Raw genomic sequence first — 19,020 nt, forward strand, 5'->3', positions numbered from 1 at the left:
AGCAGCTTGGGTAGTCACAGTTTCCCCTCTACCCATCATCGCCTGGAGCTTCTTAACAAGATCACCCTCTGTTAATGAGCCACCGCCATCAGTGAGTTAAGGACATGAAAGGCTGAAGCAAGAGCCCCTGGTAATGGGCAGGTGGAATTTGTGTGGCATAGGATGAACTCCCACACCCTGCCCAGGAGCCAGAATACCAGGCTAGAAAGAAAAACACTTTATTAGGTAACTGTGGGGGTGATAGACAACATTCTTTCTTTGTTCTGAGTCCAGCAGAGATGAGGTGAGGGTTACCAGCAAGAGCTGAGCTGGGAAGGGGGCCTTAACCAGCCAGAGGGGCTGGGGTACTTGGCCAGTGGGCCAGCTGAAAGGCAGGGGTGCCCTGTAAGGTAACAGCACTCATCACCACTGGATTTGACCTGGGGTAGGTTTTCAGGTGGCTCTGTTTAGTGCCTGGCTGCTGGCACTGATTTCAGCCACCTCACACCGAAAGGGGGGCCGTCCCCAGTGTTCTCAGCTTCCGCTCCCTGAGTTTGAGCCAGAAGCCCTGGCAGTGCTGCTCTAAACAGTGTAGCAAGAGGGAAACATGGCCCCCTTCCCCCTAGGCAACAGCAGCAGGCAGCTCCCTTTTTGGTTTTCCTGGGTCCAGCATTTTGCTGCCTTTGAGTTTCCAGCTGGGTTGTGGGCATGTGCACATGGGGAGGGGATTGGCTGTCATTTCCACAAGCCAGTGCCCACTCCACTTAACCCTTGATACAGGAAGGAGAAGCTTTGCTTTTGGGCACCAAAAGCACCCAGGAAAGGTGCAGGCAGGGACCTAGGCAGAGGAATAGGGCCTGAGACATCAGAGCTGAGCCCTGGGGAGATGGGAACTGAATCCCTAAGGCTCTGCTGATCAAGGAGCTAGAGCATCGGACAAGGGAACTCCTACTGCACTGCATCCCATGGGACTAACAGTGTAACCCTTCTTCCAAAGCTCCAGCAACCATTGATTCTGGAGAACCTCAAGTGCCATGGCGCTCATGAGGACAAGAATTTGGTACCAGGGGATACTGCAAGGCAAGAGCCTAGCTTGCTAACTCCCTGAAGGCTGTCAACTCGTCCAGGGCAGCTGAGGCAGGCACGGTGCAGGAGACACATTACCCAATGATGGGCAGATGCACACAGCTCAAAGCATTTGTCATTTCCATATGACCCATCAATCTGGGGCAAAAGCTGCTTTAGCTCAAACACCCACTGCCAGGAGGAGCCAGGGCCCAGCCTAAACCCAGACATTTCTTCCCCTGGGCACCTTCTGTCCCCCGAACCTTAAGGCCAGTCAGCCTGAGCAGCAATGGGTAGAACCAGCACAAGATCTTTCCCCAAGCCATCTTCTCGCCTCTCATGGCTTGCCTTTGGTGGACAGTTCATCTGTGCTTCTCTCCTGGGGCAGGGACAGTGCTGTCCACATGGGCCATGCCACAGAGCACCTGGACAGAGCAGCATCCTTCCACCAACTCAAGGGAATCGCTTGAAAAAGAGCAAGTCTCTCATTTCTCCTTGTCCGTACCTAGGTCCAGTATTTCAGGCTGTCCTGAGAAGCCTGTGAGCTAAGAGGCCCCTGCTCCTCAGGCAGAGGGAAGCTAGAGCTGTGACTAAGCATGGCCAGGAGATCATGCCAGAGACCCAGCAGAGGCCAATCCCTGGAATTGGCTTATGGGAGTTGGGAGGGAGGAGTAGTAGTGTTGAATGTAGGGCAGGGTTATTGTAGGCAGCTACAGCAGGGGAGGATCTGGGGCGAGTCTATAGAGCACCGGGGTAGGGGGAGGAAATCAACTCTGCCACTAGAGGCTTCCCCTAGAACAGAACCAGCCAGGTGTCATCACCTGTCCTGAGGTAGGGTTTGGTTGACACATCCCACAGCATTTGCAGGCACTAGGGAGGCAGCTCGTCCTGTAGCTAGGGCCGAGCCCCAGAGCCTTTGTTCAGCAGCATGTCCACCTGGGTCCTCCGTAACCACAGGAGCTTCTGCTGCTCACTCTGCAGCTCCTGCATGCAGTGGCTACTCCTGCAGGTCTGCATGGCATCACAGCCGCTGGCGTGGAGCAGGCAGCATGTGGCACAGCAGTAGGAGGGGAGACCACCTCGGATCAGGCATGAATGTAGCTGGTAGCTGGGTGACGCCAGCACTTCCCTTTCGCTGCTCTCTAGCCGTGGAGCAGCAGGCAGCAGCTTCCATGGTGTCTCTGTAGCCATAGGCAAGAATCTGGCAGTTCTGCACTTTGAGGGCATAACCTTGCCAGCAGAGTGCAGCATTAGGCAGCTTGCTGCCCTGTGTGGCTCGAGCACTGCAGTGTCAGAAGGGGAGCTCAGAGAAGGGTTTGTGCTCCCCATGGTCTCAGGAGAGACTGAGTCACTGATCTTGCTAAGCTCCCCTCTCAAGGAGATAAAAGAGAAGGCGGCAGCCTCTGAGTTGGGCCCATTTCTATAAGGCTGCTCCTGGCCAGATTCACTAGCCCCCCGGTTCTTCCAGATCCTTCCCTTGTTTCCCCCAAGATCCTCAGGACCAGGTACTCCAACAGCCTCACCCCACAGGCTGGGGCTCTGTCCCCAGATGGGAGGCCTGTGTAGCTCCTGGAAGGACAAAGCCCCTGGGGGTGATTGCAGCCTGGCTTCCATGGGGTCACTGTACAGGGTCGCAGCCTCTGGGCTTTGCAGCTCATCACCATAGAGATCAATGCTTTCAGCACAGCCAGGAGCTGCCTTGGCTCTGGGCTCTCTGCCTTTCGGCCATCTAGCAAGTCTCTGCAGCTTCTCCACACAGTCATGCAGGTCCCTGGTGCCCCTCCGCACCTGCAGCAGGTCTTCAGCAGACACTTGGCATGGCTCCAGCTGCCACAGGATCTCCCCCAGGATCTCACACTCCACCCTTGCTGCAAAGAAGCCGCAGGCAGCCTGGACGAGCTCAGCTCCCGGGGGTGGCTGGGACACCACGAGGTGGTGGTCATCTCTCTTCACATATCCCATCCTGTGGAAGCTCTTTGCGATGTCACTGTCTGACAGTGCCGCCTGCAGGGAGTGCACGTACACCCCCGAGAACATCTGCAACAGCAGCAGTGTGTTATTTGCTGAGCACGCAGCTGGCCATCTCCCAGCCAGTCTAACCCGGTGACTTCACCATCCCGCCTCCGCCCCACAAAGACTGACACAATGAGCAATTAGCCAGCCTGTTGGCAATCAGCACCACCAAGCCCATGGCAGTCTGAGAGCACCTTGAATTCTCAGCTGCCGCCCAACAGCCCAAAGCACAGTCACCGCAAGCCACCACTAGCCTCCAGCCTGCCCAGTGGGGAGGGCGCTCCAGGCAGCACAGCCACCAGAGGATGCCACAGCTCCCGGGCCTGCCAGGCAGGGCAGGAAATTCAACTCCCAGGAAGGCAGTGGAGTCAGACCGGGGCAGTGCCGCTCCTCACCTTCCTGTCTAACATCTGCTGCGGGTGCCTCAGGGACCTGCCCCTGCTGCACTGGGGTTCCTTTGGAGACACGACCCACTGCATCAAGGAACTAGCTAGTCCCAGGTCCTACACAGCCCGGAGCCCTCGGCCCATTTCTGTGGCTGTCCCAATCACGTTGCTAAGATCCTTGAACCCGAGACTGTGTGACAGCCACACAAACAGTGACGCCGCCCAGAGACGAAGTACCTCTGCCCCTTCGTGTTCCAGCCCCTCGGGGCCATACATGCAGAGGCGGGCTTTCCATCGTGGTGGAATCCCTTTGTCTAAAGGCCCAACACACACTTATGCTGCTGCAGGAGGGATCATTCCTGACTCCCCGTCCTGGGGTTAGACCGCGCTGCTCCCACTGAGGGGGTGGGTCTCTTTAACAAATCCCAGATCTGTCTGGGCACGAGTGTAATCATCAGCTACACGAGGGACTGGCCTGAATATTCTATTCCCCTGGGGAATTTGCACCCCAGGGAATCTGTGCTGAAGTCCCTGGAGTGACCCTCTCTCTCTTCAGTGATTTGCTCAGAATGGCCCCTGCACACTGTTTCAGCAGCTCCCTGTCTCTATCCAGCATGCCCAAGAGAGACAGCAGTGCAGCCAGGACATGCCATGACCACACACCAATGCTCACCTTGATTGTGCTGAATTCCTTGCGCCAAGGGAGGAGGTGCAGATTGACAGCTGCCAGCTCAAGGACCTCAAAGGCCCTGGCCAGCCCCCTGAGTGCCAAGGGCAGGGCGTCCCATCCCTGAAGGCTGCTGGTGAGCATGGCAAAGACGTCATTCCGCAGGGCGTAGTGCAGCTCTGGATCTGCCAGCAGGCGCTGCTGCAGCCACTCCCTCAGGGCCAGGTCAGTGCAGACCCCCGACTGGCCCCTTCGAAAATCCCTCTCCAGACATTTCCGGTACTTCTGCTGCACCAGGGAGCTGGAGCCCATCCTAGAGCCGCGGAGAGGGCAGGGGTGAGTAGCTAAGAGCCCACGAAATGCAGCACTGACCCAGGGCCCCAGAAAGTCCTGTGCAACCTAAACTGGGGCAGCTCTGCCCTGCCTCGCCCGGCTCCAGCTCCACCATTGAGAGTCAGGCCAGCTTCCTCCCCCTTAGCGGTTCACTCAGGCATTGCCAGCCACCCCCGGGTCGGGGGGGGGGGGTGTCAGCCAGTGCCCTGCCCGGGGAAGGGGTGGGGCCAACCCTTGGCCTCTCCCTCCAGGACTGTCCTGTCACCCCAAGACACCTTTGATACACAGACATACCCAGCCCCTCCCCCTGGTATAGAGGGCGAAGGGGGGAGGGGCAGAGATGGAGACCCCTCTCAAAGCCTATGGGGTGAAGGGGGAGGAGACACAGACCCCTCCCCCATCCTTGGGGTAAGGGGGAGGGGCTGAGACAGAGGCCCTGTCCCCTTTGGTGGGGTAAGGGGGGACTGAGAGATTGGCCCCTCCCCCCTCTGTGGGGTAAAGGGGGAGGGGCTGAGACACAGAGATCCCTCCCCCCCGCGGGGTAAGGGGCTGAGGCCACGCCCCCTCTGCGGGGTAAAGGGGGTGAGGCGCGGAGGCCACGCCCCCTCTGCGGGGTAAAGGGGGGGCTGAGGCGGAGGCCCCCCCCGCACCACTCACCTGCCGCCCCCGTCTCTCCGCTCTTCCGCCGGGCAACAACTTCCGGTTTCCTCTCGTTCCGCCCCCTGGCCAGCGGAGGTCACGTGATGAGAGGCGGGGCTTCCCGTCGCCCCGCCCACCGTTGGGTTAACCCCCTCCCTGCCGGCCCAGGCGGTCTGTGTGCCCGGCGGCCCGTGGGCTAGGCAGTGGCCGGGGCGGGAGCTGCAGGGAGGCCTGGTTCCCCGTATGACCCCTGCGGAGCCCAGACAGGGGGGCCAGGCTGGGCTTCTTCCCACAGCCCTGTCCCGCCCATGCCCCGTCCTGCAAGCGAATTCCTCCCAGCAGTGGGGTTGGCGGCTCCAAGCAGGCGGTGAGAAGGGATGGGAAGAAGGATCTGTGTCTTTATGCTGCCTGGGCTGTCAGAGGCAAAGATCACCAAGCGTAAGAAAAGCTGCCCAGTGGTTGGCCGGGGTTAGCCCTAGAGAACATACAGAGCTTGCTGAGCATACAAGCGTCTGTTACCTTTTGAAATGTACAGCGGGAACTCATTTGTGTGTGTGTTTAGCTGCTTTGGCCTTGTAAATACCTATCTTGTTTCCTTGTCCTACATAATAAATCTTGAGATGGATTATTACAGGACTGGCTACAAGCGTTGTCTTTGGGGTGAGATCTGCCCTGCAATGGGGGGGGGGGTGCTAAGTGACTCGCCTTGACCCGAATATTGCTGATTCTTGGTGAGCGAGGAGGGAGCAGTGGGCCTGCTGGGGAGCTGTCTGTGCAGAGCGTGGCCCAGAAGAGGAGGTGTCAGACATGCCTGAGGAGCCTGAGGTCAGAGGTGGTGGCTCCCTGGGGCATTCCCAGAGGGGGTGCTGGACACAGAGCCCAGGCAGGGAAGAGAGGGGGTGGCCAGTGAGGCGATGCAGAGAGCAGGAGATGGCACTGTGGACAGGGTGCTGGGTACCTGCAGCCACATGCTGCACTCGCTCTGGGCACCTCTGCACTGGGTGAGGACCCCACCAAGGTGGGCAGAGAGAGTGAGCCGACCTCGCTAGCCACGGCTCCCAGCTAAATGACTGCCAGGAGGGGACCGTGACCCAGGAGACTGGCAGGATGGCAGAGTCTCCCAGAGGCAGGGGTGGGAGCCCCACCACTGAGACGCTTATGGCTGGACTGGCGGAGGCACTCAGCCCTGTGCTGGCATCCAGGGAGGCCCGACGGCGTTTGTCTCAGGCCCACTGAGTCCGAACTGACCCAGTGAGACAGGAGGCAAAGGACCGGTGGGCGCAGAAGCAGGGGGCGTGGCTAAGTGGACAGTGGGTGTGGCCGTGGGAGTTGGAGGTGGAGCTAGATATGCACCTTCCCTACTTATTTCCCTGCCTGGACGCAGCCACAGCCTGGTTGGTGGCTGGCCCTGGTGTGTCTCTGCTCTTAGCCTGGTCTCCACCTGGCCGCCGGGATGTCTGCCTTGGACAGAGTGGTCGTGGTGCTTGGAGGGGCTGGCACGGTGGGATCCGGGATAGTGAAGTCACTGTTGGAGAGAGGTAAGGGCAGCCGGCTGAGTGGGGCGTTTGGCAGAGGTGATGATGGGGAGGTGGTTGATTTTGTTTTCTAACCACAGCCACATATGGGCTGGCAGGGGCAGCACGGCTTTGCCCTGGCTGCAATGCTGGGCTCTCCCCCTGGCGTGAGCAAAGACTCACACTAGACCTGAGGTGATGGGGACCTGACCCACAGCTAGTGGGTGATGCCAGGTCCCTTCCTGCTGACACCAGCCCCTGCCAGCTCCTGGATGATTGCAGACACTTAGATCTGGGGCTGCAACAGGGCCAAAAAGCTGCTGTGTCCTGGCCAGGCAGCCAGCTGACTCTGGGGTGGAGCTGAGCTGAGAGCGCCCTGCTGGGGAACGGAGAAGAGGACCTTGCCTGTGAGTGAGGGGAAACCTGCTGTGGGTGCCTGCTGCCCCGATGTGTTGCTCAGCCCAGCCTTTCTCTTCTGCCCCACCCTAGTGAGCAAAGGACAGGGGCCGGCTAGGACACGCACTGCTCCCAGCTCAGCCACAGCCGTGCAGGAGGGGTGAGTGCCCTGGTGGAGCTGCCTGTGCAAATTCTGCCATCGATGGCACAATGGTGGGTGACTTTCCTGCCCTCGGCGCTCCGGTGCTCCCTGCACCTGCGTGCTGCGCCTCCTCTCTGCCTGGCTGGAGCCTGGCATCCACGTTCCTGAGCCAGCAGCAGAGTCCTAGATAGCAGAGCTGGAGGTACCATCTCTTCCACCCCCTGGTGCCAGTGGCTTGTTCCTCGCCATCTGTTTCTGCTGTTGCATAGGGTACGTGCCCTGGGAAGCCAGATTAGGGCAGAAATCAGGACCACTCCCTTTCAGAGGTACCAGCCTGACCTGCTGCCTAGGTAAACCCTGCTGCCCCCCGGCGGTACCAATCCCCAACGCTCACCCCACCCCAAATATCTCTAGGACACCAGCACCCTCCAGCCAAGGGGCAGTTTTATGTGTAGAAGGCTCCACCCAGAGCCACAGGCAGAAGTTGGCTGGGTCCCAGCGTGGGCAGAGCTGTTGCTCTGTGTCGGCGTGATGCCCTGATGAACGGCCCTGCTTTCAGCCCTGCTTTTGAAGGGAGAGGCACGTGCTGAGGCAAGCATAAATGGGGGAGAGAGAGATGACTCTGGTGTTTTCTCCTGACAGCGCCACGCCCAGCCGAGCACCCAGAAGCCTGCGGTGGGGGGTGGTGGGAGCAGTGTGGCGCTGGCACAGCCATGTTTGCACATGTTGCACAGAGCTGTGGCGAAGGAGGCCACTGAGGCGGTTCCCCCTCCCCACCAAGTGATCTGCCCTGAGCGCAGGCCCCATGACATGGCATTGTGTGCACAAGGCTGCGGCTCACCCCAGGTCTGGGTGCTGGGCGGGTCACACAAGACAGGGAGAGCAGCTCCCTTGCAAGAGGGAAGGGAAGGGTCTGGCTTTACAAAGGCTCCTTCCATCACCCCGGCTCACAGGGCCTCCCTGCACCCCTGTGCTAGCCCGGAGCACGCAGCAGCTTGCCCTCACTCCAGCTCTCCTGATGTACTGCTACAGGGAAGAGTGTCAGTATCACCCCTTCCTCAGCTGGGAGATGGAGATTCAAAGAGGCCAGGAGCCAGTGGCAGAGCAGGGAATGGAGGCCTGGAGCGCCTGCCTCCCTCCCTCCCTCCTTAGCCCAAGGTACTGTCCCTGCTTCCGGAGACCCCCTCACTCACCAGCACAAGCTGCACTGCCACCTCAGGCCTGGTCCCTGGGACGCCCAGTGGGACAAGCCGCGACCCCTCCCTGCTAACAGAACAATGCTGGTGCGCGAGGCCCCAGGAAGTGCTGGGCAGAGGCTCTGTGTGCTGAGGACCAAGGGGCTGTGCTCGTGAGCTCCCTTCCAGCTGGCTGCAGGACGCTTTGGGCCGCGTCTCCCCGACACCCTCTCTCCCGCAGGTTTCCGAGTCGCTGTTGTCTCCCGCGATGGAAGCAGGCTGGAGAAACTGAAAAGCTTTGTGCCAGCGCCGACCCGTGACCGTCTGCACACGCTCATCGGGGACGTGGGTAAAGCATGTGGCCAGGCCCAGCCTGCAGCTCTGCCAGCAGGATTCCCAGGGACACTGGCCGAGGAACGGTGGGGCTGATAGCAGTGCCCAGGGGAGACACTTGGAGTCAGGCTGTCCCTCCAGGGAACCCCTTATTCCAGGGCTTCCCCGCTGGAGGAGAGGGCAAGAGCCTGAGAGGAGTGTTCAAGCCAGCTGGCCTCTGTTGCATGTTGGGAGCTCCGTGCTAGAGGAGCATGTTGCTGCAGCCAGCTCCACTCAGCTAGGTATGCCCGAGCAAGGCCCAGCAGGCAAGGCACCTTGCCCAGAGAGAGAGCCATGTAATCGGCCAGGACCCTCCTGCTTGGACCCCTCTGCAGCAAGGGCATGGCTGGGTTCTGCCAGCAGGACCTTCTCTTTGCCCCTTGCGGTCGCAGGGCTGGGCCCAGTGCCGGCGCACTCACTCGCTGCTGAAATCCTTCCAGGGTCCGAGGAGGGAGCGGAAGCCACCAAGGAAGCCCTGCTGAAGAGTGTTGGGAAGGTCACGGACGTGGTGTCATCACTGGGCTTCAGCTGGTGGCAGGGAGGGCCCCCCCACACTCAGACACTGCAGGAGCTTCACCGGGTGAGTGTGGGCAGGTGATGCAGCTGGCTCTGGGGAGGAGGTGGCAGTGAGCCTGTAGGGAGGGCCAGTGGGGATGCTGAGGGAGCTAGGCTGGGATCTAGACTCCACTGTGGTCTTGTAAAGCCGCAGCCAGGTAGTGCCAGCCTGTGCAAGGCCTCAGGACAGTAGCCACTGGGAGTGCCATGGAGACAACATGTTTGGCCCCTGGGGAAGGGAACAGCTGTGACCCCAGGCTGAGGACTGGCTTACACAGAGCTGGGTTAGCGGGGTCACCGTGTTGGAGTGCTGTGCTGTCTCCAAAGAGCGGCTGTCCCCGGGGCAGCAGCCAATCCTTGTTGGCCCTGGGCCTCTTCTCGGGATGCACAGATCAGCAGCCTGCAGCGGAGGGGTGATGGGGGTAGGAGGGTGGGATGTGGCTGCAGGAAAGAAAACAGTCGGTCTGACCTGTGGTTCCCCCCACCCCCCAGGTCCTGGAAACGCTGCTGCTGAGCACCTTTACGTCCTGGAAAGCATTCTTCCCTCTGGTCCAGGAGAACCCCAGCGGCTCCTACACCTTCATCACTGGTGAGAGGAGGCCCAGCCCCCGGCGACGGGAGAGCCCCTCGCCGCAGACTGGGCCAGCAGGGGCTGCCATGCGTGCGGCTGTGGGTTCTGGGGAGCCGGGGCTGCAAGGAGGCCTTGCTTGCATCCCCCGCCCTATCGCGGCCAACGGACGCTCTCTGTTTCAGGAGGGGCTGGTGAGCGTCTGCTCATGCCAGGCACAGGGTTCCTGACGCTGGGGGCTGCGGGCACACTGGCCTTCTGCCAGGTGGTCCGGGAGGAGTATCCAGACGTGCCCTGCAAGCTGAATGAGGTCAGTGCCCCTGGCTGGGGTGGGTGGGGTGGAGGGGCACTCACAGCTCTCCCTGCCCCCTCCAGGAGCCTGCTCGCTGGGGTCTGGAGGGGAATGGAGCAGAGCCCAGTGAGGCCTGGCCCCCTTGCTGACCTGGTGCTAGCCCTGACTGGCTGGCGTCTCATGTAGGTCAGCAAAAGCGCCCAGAGCTGCTGCTCGACAGCCCCTTTGGGCAGCCCAGACCCCTCCATGTGTCTGGCCAGCGCCTGGCTCAGTGGGGTCCTGCTCCAGGAGGATACAAGTAACACGGGGCCCCTTGCAGCTGGGGCAGGTTTGTGGCTATTAATGCGGGTTGGGGGCTCTGCTCCACTCTACCTAGGGAGAGGGCACCCCCTCCTGGCCAGCCAGTGGTGGATGGCCTGGGCGTAACTGGCTCTGCTTTCCCCTGCAGGTGAAGATTGACATGGGGGTGGCGACCCCGGAGCGTTTGCGCCCCAGCTACGTGAGTCACCTGGAGGTGGGCGAGGCAGTGGCCTCCCTGGTCGAGAAGGGGAGCGTCTCCCACGCCGTGCTGTGCGCCCGCTCGCCAGCAGACCTGAAGACCCTGACCCTAGAAGGGAAGATCTGAGGCCTTTGCTAAGCCCTCTCAAGCTGTGTCCACTTCTAGTTCCCCCCCCTACTCCCTTGTACAGGGCTTCTGGGTACATCTGCCCCATGCTCCGGTCCCCGGCCAGGATGGGTGAGCTCAGCTGGGACTTGACTCTGAGCGGCAGCTGCCTTGCCAGCCCTGGAGCCACCAGCACAGACAGCATTGCGTCATTCTGTGCTCTTATTCACCACCTAGCAAGAGCAGCTGATGCCTCCTTTCCCTGCTGGGGACCTAGGATCCTCTCCTCTCTAAGCTCCATTCTCTCCTCCCTGGCCCAGCAGCGGAGGGGAGGAATGGGCAGTTGCTCTGGCTGGCACCTCTGCTCCTAAGCCCTGGCCGGAATTCAGGCTGGGGCAGCAGGCAGTTCTGTGAGGAGCAGCCATGGCCCCAGAGGAGGGGGAAGCCAGCCCCAAGCACCCTGCTTGCCCTGAGGTCCCTAGCAGCCATAGGGCAAGCCCCACATTTCAGCTCCTTCTCCAGCCAGTTGCCTGGTGAGTCGTGCCGAGCTGGGCAGGTCCATCCTTCCAGCCATCGAGCGGCCTGCCCTCCACAGCCTGCCCTACATTCCCTCCACCTCTCAGAGGCTGCGATTTTATCAGGCCTCTTCCATGCTGCTCTCTCCTCCGCACGCCCATCCCAGCTGTTGCAAACGAGCAGCTGGGCCCCTTGCTCAGTGTCCCATCCCTAGAGCAGGGGAGCTCAGGGTGCTCGCGAACCGTGCAGCCTTGGGCCCCGGACCCTGTTGTTGGTTTCTCAATCACAGCGAAGCTCTGAAAAGTCATGTGCTCCAGTTGGCACCAGGCCTCCTGCCCAGCCTCAAGGCTGGGCACCTTGTCTGCCTACCTCCGCCTGGCGCTTTGCTCCCAGTAGATGTCTCATGGTTTTGCATGTTTGAATAAACATTATTTGTACCAACGCCGTCCCGTGTCACTGTGCCATCAGGAGTCTGCTCCTGCCTGAGAAGCCCCTGCCAGGCCTAGCAAAAGGATGCAGCTCAGGCATGGGGACGAGGGGCACCACAGCGCAGGCCTAGCAGAGCAGGGGCTGCTCCAGGCCAGAATGAGGCAGGGCCCTGGCTGTGGTGAGGCCTGGGGGGCTCTGTGGCTATTGAAGTGCTCTGGAAGAATGGCAGGAGAAGGTAGCAAGGCACTCCCCAGCCTTAAGGAGGGCTCGTTCCAAATCCTCATCACCTGCACCAATGCCTGGCTGCTCTGCCAGCTCATTCTACCCACTGCCCCTCTGCGCTGAGCCCTCCCCACTACACCCAGGCAGGGCTGGTGGGTGGGGGGAGCACCCCACTCCCTGCAGCCTGGAGAAATGCACTGGCACCTCAGCCCAGAGAAACACTCCCCAGCCCCCGGCAGCTCTGTTGTGAGGACACGAGCAGCCCACGCGGGTGGCTGCAGAGGATCTGGTCGGGCTGATGCAATGGAGGCAGAGGGTGGCCACCTGGGGGTCACCTGCTGTCCCAATGGCTGTCAACATCCCACCCTGCGCCAGCTCCTCAGGCCCCAAGGCAGAGCACAGCTCTGATATCTGCTGCCTTCTGAGGCCCAGCATCCCTCCCCTAGCAGTGACCCACCCTCGCAGCTGCGAGCCTGGCCTTGGCTCTGAGCTGGGCCCCTCTGCCCAGGGTGCAATGCAGGGCCCAGGGGAGCAGGCGCCAGGCCAGCCAACATTGCTCACACACTCGTTTACTTCCTGCCTTGGGGCCTTGGCCTCCTGGGCCCTGAGAGTGACCAGTTCTTGCTGCCCTCTTCCCCTGGCCAGGCCCCAGGTGGGCGACGGCTAGAAGAAACCGCCATGAGGTGTGGCATGGTCCCCTGCCCCAGGATGGGGCACCTGCAAGGGTGTCCATGGGGCCCTGCCATGTGCTCTGCCCCCACAGCAGCTGGCCAGGGAAATGGGCACACATGAGCTCTGACCTGGGCACCAGGCCGTCACTAGTCCCAGCCTGCTCCTCACCCCCACATTCCTCCCAGTCCTCGCGCTTCTGGGCGTGGGGCTCCCAGCTGAGGGGGCAGAGTGGACAAGAAAGCAGCTGCATTGGCACCCAGCTTGGCCTGGGCCCTGCACCTCCAGTCAGATGAGCGGTAACGGGCCGGCCCGAGTCCCTCTTCCTCTGATGCTACAAGCCTGGCTGGCTCCCTCCCTGCCTCACCCAGCACCTCTCTCTTCATTAGCCCCAGGGGCTGGGCCTGCTCTGATGAGCTTGGGAGGGGGCACCACCCACTGACTCACACCACTTTGGCCTGCAGGGTTCAGGGGGTTTCTGATCCATGCCCTGGGCCAGCCCAGCACTGCTGAGCTGATACAGGGCCAGGCAGCCCCACGCCTTGCCCACTGCCATCCCGCGATGGTGAATGGCTACTCCCCAGCCCCTGGACACCAAGCCAGCTGCCCTCACACAGGGCTGCTGCAGAAGGGCACCATGCCCACCACTTGGCTCTGTCCCTGCCTGCCAGCACCACAAGGCAATGTCTCCTCAGCACATAGGCCAGGCCTGGGGAGGTGCCTGGGGTGAGAATAGAGACCCCAGGGGTTCCAGGCTACCCCCTTCTTTCCAGCCTGGCTTCAGCCAAGGCTCCTGCTCTGGCCACCTGTGTCCCGTAGCTCCGCAGGGTGCTCTTGGCGCCCCAAGGCTCAGCACAGCAGATCCTCCCAGGGTGGCTCCATAGGTGGAGAAGGGCTGCTGCTTGGATGGGTGGGTGGCTCGTGTGGGAGCCAGTGCTGCCCCTTGGGGTGGCTCCCCTCCACCCCCCGGACTCAGTCCCCTGCCAGCCTGAACATCAGACTGGCCACACTGGGTCAGACCAAAGGTCCATCCAGCCCAGCGTCCTGTCTTCCAACGGTGGCCAGTGCCAGAGCCCCAGAGGGAATGAACAGACCAGGAAATCAGCAAGTGAGCCACCCCGTCACTCAATCCCCTTCTGGCCTGGGGTACCAGGAGGTTGGTTTGCTCGGTGTCTCCTCGCAGTACAGCTCAAGCAGCCGCTTGGGAAACCTGCGTGAGTGCACAGAACATGAAGTGAAGGGCCGGATGGCCCCCTGCTGCTGCAGGGCCCACGGGCAAGATGCAGGGAGGGACGGGGCCATGGTCCCACACCTCCATGGCCATGTGCCTGATGCAGGCTGGCATGTTTACCCTGGCGCTCAGCGCCCCTTCGCAGCCCACCCCACTCCAGGAGCGGTGAGCATTGTCAGTAGCACTTTCACGCCTGCCAGGTCACATCAGCATCAGGCTCCAGCCCTGAGCTCAGCTCCCCCTTCACATTGGCACAGCGCTGGCCCAGTCAGCCTGCAGCCCGTCTCCAAGCCCAGCCAATGCTGGATGCTCCGGGGGAAGGGTAGTCCCTAGAACAGCCCCCCTGCCAGCAGCTCTATCCCCCAATGGCAGGACTTTTCCTTCCTGAGACCACCTGGCCGCCAGCTTCTTCCACGAGCAGGAGCAAGGCTCCTGCTCACCCTAGCCTCGCTGACCTCACCCTAGTGCTCCTGGAAATGTCTAAGCCCGCCTTTGACTCTTGCTAAGCCACTTGCCTCTAACATCCTGTAGTGAGTTCCATGGGTCATGTGCAAAAATATTTCCTTGTATCCTGCGCTCCCTGTTCACATCCCTGAGTTACAGCACAGGGCAACTGAGAGCCTGGCTGGCTCCCTGCTGGACAGACCCCAGGCCTACTGCCTTCTCTCCCCCCTCGGCTCTTTGCAGACAAGGCACCAAAGCCAGGCAGAGGACTCCAGCTGAGGCTATAGAAAAATTCATGGTAGCACTGTAGTCGCCTCCACATTAGGCTCTAGCTTTTTCCTAGCACAGATCGGTCTGCCTGCCCCAAGGCTTTGCTGCTCACCACCAGGGACAGGCTGCAGCTTCGCCTCCGCACACCCAGCCCCGCCCCGCTTTGAGCTGGGTCCTCCCGCCGCTGCCAAGACAGGGAGCCTCTTGTCCCATCTCTCCCCCACTGGAGCCACTCAGCGAACCCCAGGAATCTCCTCGCTGCCAGGCAAGGAGCTTCCCAGCAGGGAGTTCTCAACACACCTCTGGCTGCACCTGGCAAGCGAGCACCCTCTGCTCCGTGCAGCGGCATCTCCTCTGCCGCCACCCAGGTGACTGCTAAAGGGAACTCAGAGCCAGCCTGCCACCTCCTCTAGCTACAGGACCAGCACAGCCATGAGCTAAAGGGGGATGGGGGCTTTGCCTCCCAGGCCCACTCCATCCTTTACTTCTCCAGGGCAGCTCCCCAGGGACAGTCAGGATGGAGCTGGGGCTGCAGCTCCTTCCTTGCTTCTGAAGTCACGCCTGGAACTCAGGCAAGGAACCAGCACAGACACACCATGGGGGTGGGGAGCAGCATTTATTATGGTACAATCCCTCCACCGTTAAAACAAAGCAGCCTTGAAAGAGAGAGAGTGGAGTGGTGAATGGCAGGGACAGAAAACACCCGGCTGCACACACAGCCGTCGGCCAGCTCAGTTTAACGGCTAGAGCAGGTTGCTTTGAAACAGAAGAAATCTCCTTTTTGGGAGCCCAAAGAACATGCTGGGTGGAGGTTCCCATTGCGGGGAAGAGAGTGATGGGCAGGTCCCATTGCTCCCTGCCCTCCTGTGTAGGGCAGCTGCCAGATGAGCAAAAATCAGCCATTGCTATGGCTGAGCACGGTCAAAGGCCCCAACCAACTGGAGCATGGCCCAGCTCTCCCCACACCCAAACCCAGGGCTCTATGGAGGGAAACAGCTGCCCCAGTCCTACCATCCAGCCCCAAGACACACGTGGCTCTACTGCTCTCTTGAGCACCCAGGAATCCAGGCCCCGGGAGCTGCCATGGGGGTTCCTGGACGGAGTGAAGCAGATTGGCCCCATTGGGATAACTGGGCCCACAAATGTTCCTGAATGGTGAGCTCAGCTGTGCCCAGTGCACGAGTTCTAAGCTCTCACAATCACCTAGAACAGACGGTGGTGGGAAAGGTGCAATGGGTGACAGAAAGGCCAAATTAGTTTAACCAAGAGGCCTATTGCTGTAACTCAAGGATTGTGTTAAGATCCTGCCAGGTGAACAAGAGACGTGTGCACCCAGCAATCAGAGAACCAAAACTGGTGTGTAGGAAACTAGGCCTAATTGGCAAACAAAATAACAAGGGGATGAGTTATTCTGCCCACCACTCCCTTGGGGGGGTCCTTAAAGAGACAGTGGGGAGAAAAATTAGCTACTGGAGAAAGGTTCACCATCCTGGCTGCCACCCCGTCTCCTGGGACCCCGGGCATTTGTCACCCTAATCCTGAGAGAGGTCCTGACCAGGCCAGAAAGAGGGACCCAGATGACGTCAACACCTCTGCCAGCGCCAGGGTAACCCCCACCTGGGATGTGAGAATTCATCTCCTCCCTCCCCCCAGGTCCTTTTGCTTCCCCACCTTAGTTCTTCTTTCCTCACCCCACCCCCCGGCTTAGCTGGTTGAGACTGTATATTCTGCACACGGCTGGGAGCAGAGAGGCAGCTAAAAGCAGCGCCCCGCCCTGCCCAAAGCTGGAATGAGTTTGCTGGGGCTCACCGGAGCTGGGCAGCCTGTGTGCCGTGCCAGTGTTTTTCCACCGGCGAGGTTATCAGAAGTCAGCATCGGAGACAGAGGTTGCATTGTCTCTTTGCTGTTCCTTTCCCTCCCCTTTTGTGTGTGTTCGTCTTGTCTTGTCTCCTTAGGAAACAGAACAGGAATAACAACAATGACAGCTGCACCCAGCTCAGCTCACTCCTCCTTTCCCCAGCAGGACAGTTCTCACGGGCTGCGAGACTGGCAGAGGGGGGTTCCAGCTAAAATCTCTCCAGCTACAGGGACAGCAAACAGGGTGTTGTTAACATGAAAATCCTATTTAATACTTCCCAGGGCAAGGCTTTATGTTTTTCCTTGTCTCGTCTCTTTAACACAAGGTCCGAAGGATTTTCAGGGTTGTTTGCCATGGTGCGAAGCAGGCCGAGGTCTCCGTATACCAAACCCAGACCTCGTTTGACAGCAACAGGGTCTTGTTAACACCCGTGACTCTTTGGGTCCTTCTATTCTATCTAAATTAATACAAGCCCCTTCTACTCTGCACAGCTTGCACCCCCACAGCCCCGGAAGATCACGGCTCTCCCAGCCATGCCCAGGGCAGCACCACCACCCTGCCACCAATCTCCCTGAGCCCGTAGGGGGCAGGGATGGCCAGGACATTGCTCCAGGGGGACACAGCAGGTTCTTCACTCACCTCCCCATTGACAGCTACCGCGGCCGGCTCGGACACCCTCTCCAGGGAGGATTTCAAGTAACTTCAGCAAATCCAGTAGTCTTTCACCGCCAGGGATTTTGCCCCATGGTCAGTAGCTTTTAAAGCTCCAGCTGAAATGAGCCCAGTAGCTGAGGCAGTGGAAATCGCTGCCCTGCAGCCCTAGCTCCCATGGGCACAGCACTCCCCAGCCTGGGGGGTAGCGGTGCCACATCCCTGCCCCACCAGCTGCTGTCTGGTCAGAATTGAGCACCCGTGCAGAGTCACGGAGAACAAACACACAGATTCCGCCCAACTCTCCTCTGGGACTGGAACATGCTGCCCCCCACCCCAGACACACACTAGCCTCTGGCTCCACCGCCAAGCGCTGTGCACAGACGCTAGCGCCGCATTAGCTGGCAGAATCAGACTCCAGCACCCGCCCAGAACAGGCCCCAGAGGCAGCCTACAGGGCTCCTTGGGCAGCAGCTGAAATGAGATGGGTGCTGAGACACGGTATCACAGCCGCTCTCTCTCTCACACGCTTTAAATACACAGTTCAAACGCTGGCGCAGCCCGGGGGGCAGGCGAGTAGGCGCTACAGCCGCAGGGAGCATGGTGCTGACACCCAACAGCAGCTCCTGGTAGCACGCGGTCAATGTCCCTTAGAAGATAAAACCGTCCATGCCGGAAGCTGCAGCACCCAGGGACCCTGCAGTGGCCACATAGGCAACATTCGAGACGAGGACTCACAAAGCTGGGGCCTGTTTCAGGCTTCCCTCACCAACAGCCAACGCCCTGGCCAGGCCTGGTGGCCCCCAAGGAGACCCTGCACTCAGCTCAAAGTCCTCCCTAGATAAAACAAGGGCAGCTGTCCGGGCCAAGAGCCCTCCAGGCCGTCCCTCTCAGTTGGGGGAAGGGACGGCAGGACAGTAACCGCCTGCTGCAGACCCCGCCTCCCTGAGCCTGTGCTCCAGGGGGAGGGCTGCAGGAAGCCCCACACAAAAGCAGCAAAGACAGGCTCCTAAAAAGCATCAAGACAGGCCCTAACAGCAGCAGTCACTGGTCGAACCCTGCCAGCAGCCTGTTCTCCCCTCGCCGCGCAGTAGTTACAGTTAGCATGACAGGCACGGAGCAACCCAAGCAGCAACCCCGGGTCACTGCCACCCCAAAACATTGCACAAAACATGCCCTGCCCTTCACAGCAGGCAGGACAAAGGGGTAGGGAAGGTGGGAACGTCTGGGCCTCTCTCTTCAAGTCGGGCCCCAGGTAGTGTCTCCGGAATACGTGCATCAGCTGCATCTCCCAGCCGAGGGGGGTTTGAGTGATCAGGGCGGGGCCCATCTGCTCAGCAGGCGGATGTGAAGTCCCATTACTTCACCATGGCTTCTCTGTGCAAGGACTCCACATAGGACAGTGCGCTCTGCAGGGAGGTCAGGCAGTAACCCTCCTCTCCAATCAGGTACCTGGCACAGAAACAAGAGAGATCAGGGCACCCCGAAAGCCCCAGGGAGGGATTTCAATCAGTAGCATGGCCTACCTTGGAGAGAGCCCCACCCCATCTCCTAGTGGGGCATGCACCACCCGCCGGGTCCTGCAGACAGCTGTATCCCCTTTCCACTGCGAGTTCTGAGCCTCCCCAGCATGCACTAACCGCCTCGCCACGCCTGTCCCACCCATGGGTACAGAGGCAACAACTTGTCAAGGCCAGTGATGGTGTAAGCTCAGCCTTCCCCTCTCTTTCCCAGACCGCTGGCCTCCCCACTACCCCAGCGGCGAGTGCTCTGGGTTAACCGCCAAGCAGGGGGTACAGCAGTTACAGGGCTCTGCTTGAAAAATAAACCCATTTAAAATTAAATCTGAAATTGACAACCTAGGGTAAGGCCTCAATTTATCATCATCTGTTACAATCATTTACGTTAAATGCAATATGAAGCAATACGTGTCTGCTGCCAAGTTTTAAAGACAGTCAAAGCCCTGAACTGGAGGAAGTCCCTGGAGCCTGAATTTGTGGAAGGGCTAAACCAACTTTTGACAGCAGTGG

At 60.2% G+C, this 19,020-nt stretch overlaps 3 protein-coding genes across 8 annotated transcripts in view; 1 reads left to right on the forward strand and 2 right to left on the reverse strand.

Annotated features, from left to right (window-relative positions):
- Nucleotides 1-202: 202 nt before the first annotated feature.
- Nucleotides 203-5,153, reverse strand: SPATA2L (spermatogenesis associated 2 like). The gene is made up of 3 exons (XM_030581481.1): nt 5,101-5,153; nt 4,117-4,423; nt 203-3,081 (listed from the first exon to the last, which is right to left on the reverse strand). The coding sequence occupies exons 2-3, from the start codon at nt 4,420-4,422 to the stop codon at nt 1,939-1,941; spliced, it is 1,449 nt and encodes a 482-aa protein (XP_030437341.1). The 5' UTR covers nt 4,423; nt 5,101-5,153; the 3' UTR covers nt 203-1,938.
- Nucleotides 5,154-5,242: 89 nt separating this feature from the next.
- Nucleotides 5,243-11,657, forward strand: LOC115660273. 4 transcript variants are annotated; one of them, XM_030581484.1, is made up of 7 exons: nt 5,243-5,907; nt 6,467-6,620; nt 8,551-8,658; nt 9,122-9,261; nt 9,729-9,825; nt 9,990-10,114; nt 10,545-11,657. In XM_030581484.1, the coding sequence occupies exons 2-7, from the start codon at nt 6,536-6,538 to the stop codon at nt 10,719-10,721; spliced, it is 732 nt and encodes a 243-aa protein (XP_030437344.1). In that variant the 5' UTR covers nt 5,243-5,907; nt 6,467-6,535; the 3' UTR covers nt 10,722-11,657. The 4 variants fall into 4 exon arrangements, with proteins under 4 accessions (XP_030437344.1, XP_030437345.1, XP_030437346.1 ...); XM_030581485.1 differs by having other exon boundaries at nt 5,243-5,520; XM_030581486.1 differs by having other exon boundaries at nt 5,243-5,449.
- Nucleotides 11,658-15,078: 3,421 nt separating this feature from the next.
- VPS9D1 (VPS9 domain containing 1) overlaps nt 15,079-19,020 on the reverse strand; it is a 28,938-nt gene continuing 24,996 nt past the window's right edge. For all 3 annotated transcript variants that reach the window (XM_030581412.1, XM_030581413.1, XM_030581411.1), the window contains one exon: nt 15,079-18,442. In XM_030581412.1, coding sequence (XP_030437272.1) covers nt 18,349-18,442 — 94 coding nt within the window. In that variant the 3' untranslated portion in view covers nt 15,079-18,348. The remainder of the gene's footprint in view (nt 18,443-19,020) is intronic.

This window comes from Gopherus evgoodei, chromosome 12 (genome assembly GCF_007399415.2).
Source record: "Gopherus evgoodei ecotype Sinaloan lineage chromosome 12, rGopEvg1_v1.p, whole genome shotgun sequence".
Taxonomy (NCBI): Eukaryota; Metazoa; Chordata; order Testudines; family Testudinidae; genus Gopherus; species Gopherus evgoodei.

Coding starts and splice junctions, on each gene's coding strand:
- SPATA2L (XM_030581481.1), bottom strand. CDS start 4,422: ATGGGCTCCAGCTCCCTGGTGCAGCAGAAGTACCGGAAATGTCTGGAG. Junction 3,082..4,116: donor AGGAATTCAGCACAATCAAG/GTGAGCATTGGT, acceptor CTGCTGTTGCAG/ATGTTCTCGGGGGTGTACGT.
- LOC115660273 (XM_030581484.1), top strand. CDS start 6,536: ATGTCTGCCTTGGACAGAGTGGTCGTGGTGCTTGGAGGGGCTGGCACG. Junction 6,621..8,550: donor GAAGTCACTGTTGGAGAGAG/GTAAGGGCAGCC, acceptor TCTCTCCCGCAG/GTTTCCGAGTCGCTGTTGTC. Junction 9,826..9,989: donor CTCCTACACCTTCATCACTG/GTGAGAGGAGGC, acceptor TCTCTGTTTCAG/GAGGGGCTGGTGAGCGTCTG.